General features: G+C 37.9%; 1 protein-coding gene across 1 annotated transcript; it reads right to left on the bottom strand.

Moving 5' to 3' along the window:
* Nucleotides 1-5476: 5476 nt before the first annotated feature.
* Nucleotides 5477-6103, bottom strand: PPP1R2C (PPP1R2C family member C). The gene has a single exon (XM_006923955.1). It carries the CDS (start codon nucleotides 6101-6103, stop codon nucleotides 5477-5479), a length of 627 nt encoding a protein of 208 aa, XP_006924017.1.
* Nucleotides 6104-9524: the final 3421 nt, after the last annotated feature.

The following is a 9524-nucleotide window of genomic DNA, read 5'->3' as shown; positions in this document are numbered from 1 at the left end:
ATCTCTATAAAGCACTCTTGCACAGGATAGAAATGGCCTGGTGAGAAGGCTGAACTCTCCACTAGTCTAGGAGCTCTTTGAAGGTAGACACTGTCTTACAACTTAATGCATGAATAAACAAGTTAATAAATTATAATTGAACTAGTGTTATTCTATACCTGGCAAGAATTAACCATCACATCTGCTCTTCCTAGGACAAAAGATTATGTGCTTTCTTAGATTTTGAGCTACCACAGTTAAAACTCACTCACAAATAGCATAAGGAAATGGCAACATGCCATTAATAACCCAGAAGAAGCTGTATCTGTTTTAGGATTTTTCCATCTGGGCATTACAAACCACAAAAGCAACTGTTTTGCCTCCACAAAGACATATTTCTCTTAACAGTACACTTTCCAAAAGGACACTCCTTCTATTGCATTTTGATCTATCTTGATTTGATTTAAAGTTCAGAGATGGAGTCTGACCTTATCTATCAGTGGCTGAGCCGTTGTCTCATGGAAATGCAGTTTGAAACTCATTAATAGGGTACCCTCTATTTTATAACTTAGAACCTCTGGGTTATCACTGATGCTTGCAATTGCTATGGAAACCGAGTTCATATGTGTCTTTCAAAGAGTCTGTTTTAAAACAAGGGGGAAAAAAGAAAAGGAAAAAGAGGCTTCTTAAAAGAATAAGATATTAGTACCCAGCATGCATACGCAGGTTCAGTGATGCAAAATCCTCTGCCTGCATGATGAAAACAATTATTTATATTTTTAGGAGCTAATAATATATAACCTTGTATTAGAGAACTCTGTTTATACTGGTGAGGAAGAATGCCTAAGACAGATTCTCTCCTGGCCTTCCCTCACACACCACAGATGCACATCCACAATTTCCAGTTTTTCCCAGACTTTTCATAGCCTGCATCCTTAAATATTCCAAAAGCCACTTCACATGCAACTCTAACTGCTAAAGTCCAATCAGTGTGGGTACTGGCAAAAAACTCATCCTCTTCTGCACTCCTACCCCACCATTAATGTGTATAAATACTGCATCCTGTAGCTGATAAACTGCCTTTTCCAATTTTAAAATAGTAGTGCTAATTTGACCAAATTTCTTATAAAAGATTTCTGGTTCTCTTCTCCCTAAATTTGGGTTTTATAAGCTCTATTCCTTATCTTTCTCCCTGCTCATATTTCTTCCTAATACTCCTAATAATCAAAATGTGGTATTGTGTTGGGTAAATAATAGCGTGAACAGTATCAACAGGAAGGGGAAGATTCAGCAGCCACCTGAGACTGGTGTGGGGAAAGAAGCCAGAGAAGAAGGGACGGGGTGGTTCACAGAAGTGGCACTTGAGTGATGTGACCCTACAGATGACATCATCTCACTGCCAAATCTCTGTCATTTAGTCTGCATTTGCTCTCTCCTACTTCTCACTCTGTCTCCACTAGACAGCCTCTAGCCCAAGTGCTCTCCCCAAAGATTTAATTTGTCACTAATGTAGCATAGGAGTTTCAAGACTTCCCTAGCCTTAGCCAAGTGTGAGTTGGGTCGCCTCTTCTTCTAGACCAGAACAAGTTTCAAGGACTAGGCTCCCTCTGTCCTTACTTTCAGACAAAAGGTACTCAGAAGAGTGCAAACTTCCTCTGAAGGCTGGTGCTCCCTTCACAGGCATCTGGAAACCACTTCTTTGCTTTCAAGTAGTTATGTAACCTAAACAAGGGCTCTTGTCCTATTTTAAATACAGGCATCCTTTTCTCCAGAAGGCTTCAGAAATGATTATTTCATAACCATACAGGTCTCCCTCCCCCGATCTCTTTGGGGACAGAGGTTGTGTTTTATTCATCTTTATTTTCTTAGCACCAGCTAGTACCTCTGACACATGGCCATGCTTGGTAAATATTTGTTCACTTGTTGGAAGTACAATTGAAAAACATGTTTCTTTCATTCAGTGGCATCTTCGTATGTGTGAATGTCTCCAGGTCCTTGCCGAGAATAGACTCAGAAGAGGGAATGGGAAGACGACTTGGGGTTCAGGGCAGTATGGCAAAGGGCAAGGGCAGTTCTTACATTGGAGAACATCTCCTTAGACCACTTTCACTTCACAGCTGTACAGAAAAGCAACCCATGCTACATTGCCGGGGTAGACTTGTGTGCTTAGGGAGAGGGAGAAGGAAGGCCTTCAATCCCATCAAGGGGCTGAATAGAGCCAGTATTTTATTCTAGGGAGAAGACTATGCCTGAGTAAGTCAGACAGGCCTGAGTTTGAATCCCGATTCTATCACCTAGCAGCTATGGATTTGGGGAAATTATGCAATTTCCTTTATTTTAAATCTCCTGATATCAAAAATGGGCAAAACAATACTATTTCAAAGGACTGTTGGCATAATTGAATGAGACAATTCTTTTGAAGTTCTAGTAGAGTGTCTGACGCATTATTTATACCCAATAAATACCAATTAATAGTAGTAGTAGTGGTGATAGTATTGCTATAATTATTTATTTGGGTAGAAAAGAGAACTATCTTTTTCTTCATCATTTCTTCTCTAAGATTTTGTGTCCTTTTTATGATAGTTCAGAGTTGATGACTTGATGAGAGCCAGCCATCACTTTTAAAGCTAGTGAATTTAACTCTCCATTATTTCTCATTATTTTCTCCCCTCCCTTCCCAAATCTTCATTTCTAGGTACCTCTTTCATTCCTTTTATTTTTATAATACCCCCTAAATCTGGATCATTCCCTTCCCAATCAATATAGCATACCATGTTCTTCATTTACTTTAAGGTGTGAATGGCTGATAAGCACCTACAGTATTACTTCCAAGTGATACTTGCACACAAAGAGAACAAAAATCTTTAACTGAAAATATTAAGATCCTTTTTACTAGCCAATGTCATCCCAACAATTTTAATAAAAAATAAAATAAATAAAGGCATAAATGGGATAAAGGAAAATGTTAAGATTCTTTGAGTTCAGTGTTTGTTAAATTGAAATTGCAATTAAAGGACCCAATTTAGTGGCCTTTGACTATCATTCTTTTTTATATCATTGTGCCTTACTGCAACATATTATTTAGTGTACTAATTAGAGGAAAAAATGTAAGCAATTTCAAAGTCCAGGGGGAAAATATATTTGCCTTAACCTTCAAATAGAATTTACTTACTTAACATTTCATTTAAACCATTATATGTCCCATGCTTTAAATACCCAACTTTGCTGAATTTCATACTGAAAAATGGATAAACAAATGATGACATCAAAGGAGGTTAGCCCAGGAGGTGATACTGACAAAGAATTGGAACTGAAATTGAACATTCTCAGATTCTTTTCTCCAAAGGAAATCGAGCTTAAATAATAAAGGTCTATTTTTCTATGCAGTCCAATATCATGTCACTTAATTAGAAAATTATGATTTGGAAAAAATATCTTTATGGATTACATTTGACTAGGATACCAAAAGCACCATGTATAATAGAAAAATTGATAAATTGAATCACATCAAAACTAAAAACTTGCTCTGCAAAAGTCTCCATAAGAGGATATGCTACATATTGTGAGAAAAGTTTTGCAGATCAAATAACTCTCAAAACTCAACAGTAAAAAAACAATCAAACTAGAAAATGGCAAAAGACATTTCAAAGCAGAGGATATACAGGTTGCAAATAAACACATGAAAAGATGTTCAACATCATTAACCATTAGTAAAATACAAATTAACACATCAATACAAATTTATAAAAATGACAAATAAAAAATAGTGATGATAGTGACAATACCAAATGTTGATCAGGATATAGAGAAACTGGAAAGCTCATATATTGCTGGTGAGAATGTAAAATGGCACAGACACTATGGAAAATAGTTTAGCAGTTTCTTAAGAAACTGCAACTACCATATGAGCAAGCAATTTTACTCCTGGGCATTTGTCCCAGAAAAGTGAAAACTTAAGTTCACACAAAAACCTGTACATGAATGTTCATCGCAGTTTCATTTGTAATATCAAAACCTGGAATTAGTCCTGATGTCCATCAACGGGTGAACAGCTAAACAAACTATGGTATATCTCAAAAGATTACATACTATGATTTCATTTATATAACATTCTTGAAATGACAAAATTATAGATATGGAGAACAGATGTGGCTATAAAAGGGCAACATAAGGGATCCTTGTGGTAATGAAATGTTCTATATCTTGATTAAATTAACATCAGTATCCTGGTTGTGGCATTGTACTGTTTTTGAATATGTTACCATTGAAGGAAACTGGGTAAAGGGTACACAGGATGTCTCTATTATTTCTCATAACTGCCTGTAAATCTTCAATTATCTTAGTAAATTTTTAAATTAAAAAAGAAATGCACACACATGCAAAAACCTTTGGGCTTACTTCTGTCTGTATACATTCAGGAACTATAATCATGTACCAGTTGTACAGGATTCTGTCACAAAAACAACTCAGTTGTTTTCTAAAAGCTAATCAGATCAATAATAAACTAATAATAGTAAGTTTTTTAGCAAGCTGTAAAACAAAAAGTTATAGACATTTAACAGTTGAATTCTACATCCTGACTATGGCACTTCTGTTGTTCAATCTATTTTCTCCATATATTAGAAGACTTAAGAGGTCATAATGGTTGAAAGAGATGACATTGTTGTAACAAATGATAGAATTTGAGAGAAGGAGGAGTTCCTGATGTCTTGACAATATGATATTCTATAAGGGAGTGTGTGTGTGTGTGTGTGTGTGTGTGTGTGTGTGTGTGTGTGTGTGTGTGTGTGTGTGGACTGAGAGGAGGACTGAGGAAACAATAGAGATTAAGACAATTATAAGAACTGACCACTAAGATAACATTAAACTTTTAAAAATATTGGTATAAAATCTACCCACAGAGTATACAAGAAACAGAACATTGGTGCAATTTTAACCTGATAATTCATGAAAAAGGAGCATTTTTTATGAGAAAAAGTTCAGTCATTTCCTTGTAGACAATGAAAGAAAATTAAAAGAACATTTAAAGGTAGACTAAAAAAATGCAACAACTCTCATATTCCCTCTCAATTAAACAGGCAAATCACCCAACCTAAAGTGTTTTTTTTTTACTTTGAATATTTATCAGAGTATATAACACACTGTCCCAACTGCATTTTGACATTGTAATAAAACCTTTCTTACAAAAGCTGATACATCTAGAAGTGAATATAAATTAGTCTCCTTTAAGCCCTTATCACATAAAAAGCTATATGTAATATATACATTAACCAAGTTTTATCAAAGTAATGTGGATTTGAACTGATGTCAGGATTTATATTTGTGGTTAAGTATCAGACAAAAATATCAAGCAAGCATTTTCCATTTAATCTATTATTTTCGAAGTTTACCATTTAATTATTGCAGTACAATTTAACTGATAGTATTTCAGTGCTAGAAGCAGTATATTAAAGTAACAGAGTGTGTATCTGACAGTCTCAGCGTGAACATATGTTTCCTACACATAGCATGACTGGGTTTGCAGTTCGTCACTTGCAGGACCTTCATCTGGTTCTGCAGCAGTCTTCTCTTTGTTGGTGACATGTGGACCTTCTTCATTTTCATCATCCAGTTCCTCACGTTGGAAGTCTTTCGCAATTAATTGCCTAGCTAATTTGATGTTCAGTCCTTCATTGTAGTGCAGCTTCCTTCTCATTTCGAACTGCCGTTTTTTTTCTAATTTGTCGAGGAAGAAGACGCTGCTGCTGTGCGCCCCGTCGCTCTCGGACTCCCCCATCTGACAGCTCGGCTCCGAGATATTAATGGCGGCTAATTTCTTAGCTAAGATGTCTCCAGTCATGTCTTGGGTAGAATCTTTTGTTTCTAAATCACGCACTGTATCTTCTCCACCATCTTGCATACTGAAGTGGGGAGTGCTGGGCTCATTTATCTTCATTAAATCATAGTCTCTGTATGCAAGGCGGTATGTCGCCAGGATGTTTGATTCGTCCCACTTCTGAGATTTTCTTCTCTCCACGTGGGTAGCCTCTCCAGACTGTTGGGAAGGGGCCGCTGCCGAGGCTGAAGAGCCTTTGTTCTTTAGTATTCCCTTGATGGGCCGGTGTGAGGCGGTGGAGGACGCCATGTTGGGGGAGTGAAGGGCACCCCCCGCACGAGGGTTGGGCAACCGCAGCCGCCCGCTGCGCTGCAAGCTGAAGATACGAAGCAGTTTGTCTCGACCACGGTGCCAACGCCCTAGAAACCTCACTGGATCAACGTCACAAAGGACGCCACAGTGGTCGTCGCTGCCGTCATTGACACCGTCAGTGCCTCACTGCCCACTCTGCCGTCCGTCTTGCTTTTTTTTTTTATTAGTGTAAGATAGGAAATATCCCTGAGTTGTACATGAAACAGGAAAGCACTGTTTTTGTGAATTTCTGTATACCCCGTCTGTGTACGGGGAAGCTATGTAAAATGTATTTCTTACTTGGGGGAGGGGAGTCAATGTCAAATATTTGAAAGCCCATATTTTGGAAAGATTGGCGGAGTTGGCATTAGGGGGCAATTCTGCTCCTCCCTCCTGTTGCCATCCATACCTCCCTCTTTTCCTATCTCCTCACACAACCCCTCACCCGCTCTCCTATTCCATTTCTGGGTTAATGGTCCCAATACCCAGCCACTTACAGTGGCTGGGAACCTGGGCATCAATTTCCGTGTCTTCATGTTTCTCATTCTCCAATCCAGCTCAAGTACTGGCATAAATATTTCAGGAAACTCTCCAATTCTATCTCTTCTGCCACCATCTTGTTTCAAGTCACCACTATCCGGACTACAACCATGGCCTTTGAACTGCCCCCCACACACACACACCAATAACCCTTCCTGCTGCCTTCTAACTTCTTAGCCAGAGTGGTCTTTTAAAAACATCCATCAAATCTTGCCACATCTCTCTTTTAAACCCTTAACATTTACCCATTTTCTTGAACGTAGAGACCAAAATCCAGAGGAAGCTAAAAATCAGCTCCATGATCTGCTGGAGCCTTCTTCTTCCAAATTCTCCCTGCTCTACCTCCAACTTTCTGTTCTGGCCTTTCAGTTCCAGGAGCATTCACCTTCCTTCCTATACCAGAGTCTTTTTCTATGTTTTTCTCACAGTCTGGAATGCTCCTTCAGATTTCAGCTCAATCATTACTGTCTTAGAAGGGTCTGTTCCCTAACCCCAGAAGCAGGTAGGCCTTCCTGTGCTTGTATGGCCTCTCTTATTCTCCTTGGGAGTTGTTGCATTTATATTATCTGTGTACATTAAATGGTAAACTCCAAAAGGTACAGGAAGGTGTCTGTTTTGCTCACCATTATCACCAGCTTTGCATCTTCAGAACATGATGCTGTACCTGGCACAAAGTAGATATTACAAAAATATTTATTGAATGAACAATAAATGGTAGAGGATAGAGAATTGGAAGAATGGAATGCATGAGTGGAGAAAAGGAGGCTCCAGAGCGTTTGCATTCAGTTACAATTTGTACAATCAGCCACATGGGAAAAATAGCCTATATGTGGAATTTGGAGGCTGTTACAAGGAGTGACTTTGGACCATTTTGTTCTTCATAGGCCTCATATTTCACAGACAGTGACGTTCTTTCAAAAAACAAAAAGGAAATCAAGATACAGTTTCACATTATATGGAGGTGGGTGCTGTGTACACACTTTCTCCTATACAGTTTCCCCTCCAGATAGCATTCACAGATTTTTTTTTCCTTTTGATAACATTTTGCTCTCTTCTCTCCCTCAAGGTCTTTATGCATTTTAGAACACAAAAGCAAAAGCATGAAAGAACAATAAAACTTTTACAAGAGTCTTAAGTACCTTAAGTTCAAGTTGTCCTGCATTCTCCAAAGTCCTACTAGCTTCAGGAGCTTGGAAATCACTTTAAAACTGTGTTATTCATCTCAGAAAAAGAATTTCCTAATACCATACTCTTTGAAAAAAGCTATATTGTGTGACGAGGGCTTTCAAGGATTCAAAAGCTGATATTCAAGGCTATAGGAAAAACCTCCGGTATGCGAGGTAGGAAAAAACAACCTTCATTATTCAGGAATACTCCAAGTTACCCTTTTAAAAATGAAACTGAAAGGCAGCAGAGACCAGCACAAACACAATTTGTCCTTCTGGCTGGTAAGTACAGAAGGCCCTTGTGCGTTTACCTGCAAACAGGATGTTAAGGGAGATGCTGGTTCCAGTGCATTGGGATTTTGCTTTTGTGTGTACACAGAACCCACCCCCATATACTGTGACCTGAATATACAAGATACACAATACATGAAGAGTCAGCGATTCAGTAGTCCTCAAATATTCTGACACTCTTCCTTCAATAGCACAATGACAGTTCATATGCTAAGGCAGGAGCACTGTGATCTATTCCATGGTCTATAAATAAAGTCATTTAAAGAATAAAATCACCAGGTATTACAGATTTCTGTTGCACATATTTAAGAATAATCCATTTTCACCTACCACTTGCAAATTATCTGCTTAATATAAGTTGCCCTAAGAAAAATCTAAATTTTGAGTTCTTGTCATCATATTTAAAAAGTCTCAATTTTGTCAACACTACTAGAAGCCTAAAAGTTAGAAAAGATCAGCAGTTTTTTCAACATTCCTCTTTACATGGTTCACTTGTTATTGCCCTAGGACTAGGGCTAAGCAGATATGTCTGAGGTTCCATCACACACGCACACAGTCCCCTAGGGCTAAAACTTTACCAATAAATGACACATTATATGAAATTAGATACAGGCCTAGAAACTCTTAATTTCAGCAACTATTTAATGGTAATCTATATTTCCAGTAGGAGAAACTTTGTTTTGAGTGAACAAAAAGTGGAGCTGTGCTTCAGTGGTCTTTAATGGGTTAATATTTGGCTACTACATATAAATATGCATGCTGTTCTATCATCAGTTTCAAAAAATACATTAAAAATATCACTGTTACTTAAAATGTTATTTAGTTCTCTGCTGTTTGCACAGGATCAGAATATTTTGCAGAGCACTACTTGTTAATCATGGTAGTAGATTGTGCAACAGCATCTTTTCTTCCACTGAGAATCATCTCGCTTCTATGGAGATATTCTCCAAATGCCATAAGTACAGGAGTTGGTTCAAAAGGAGAACCAAACCAAGATCACAGAAATTCTCAACCAAAGGTGGAAACACCTAAGAAACCAAGAGTTACCACAAACAAGGAAGGTAACCCAGATAGGTGCCATTAGTGAGAGATTAAAAAATACTGAGAAGGCAGTGGGCTATTTCAGGGTCAACTGTGCTGCCAGAAGTAGAGATTAATAGTTCACCCAAGTGGTATCTGAAGTCATGTCTCAATCCATCCAAGAATTGTCCACAGTATTTGGAGAATTATGTTAGATATTATGTGGCTAAAATAAAAGTGTTATTTGTTTTTGAATCTGTTTCTTGCCCAATTTGTTTCTCTTATATTTCAAATCCAATTTTATGATATTCTACTAAAAATCCCTATCTTAGATTGTGTTCCCTTAGAAGCTGACCCTGAGA

The sequence above is a fragment of the Pteropus alecto genome, unplaced genomic scaffold (genome assembly GCF_000325575.1).
Source record: "Pteropus alecto unplaced genomic scaffold, ASM32557v1 scaffold229, whole genome shotgun sequence".
NCBI lineage: Eukaryota > Metazoa > Chordata > Mammalia > Chiroptera > Pteropodidae > Pteropus > Pteropus alecto.
Note: the sequence above shows the minus strand (reverse complement) of the source record. Positions and strands in the feature narration are given on the sequence as shown.

Excerpts from the sequence above, each read along its gene's own strand:
- PPP1R2C (XM_006923955.1), bottom strand. The coding sequence starts at position 6,103 with ATGGCGTCCTCCACCGCCTCACACCGGCCCATCAAGGGAATACTAAAG.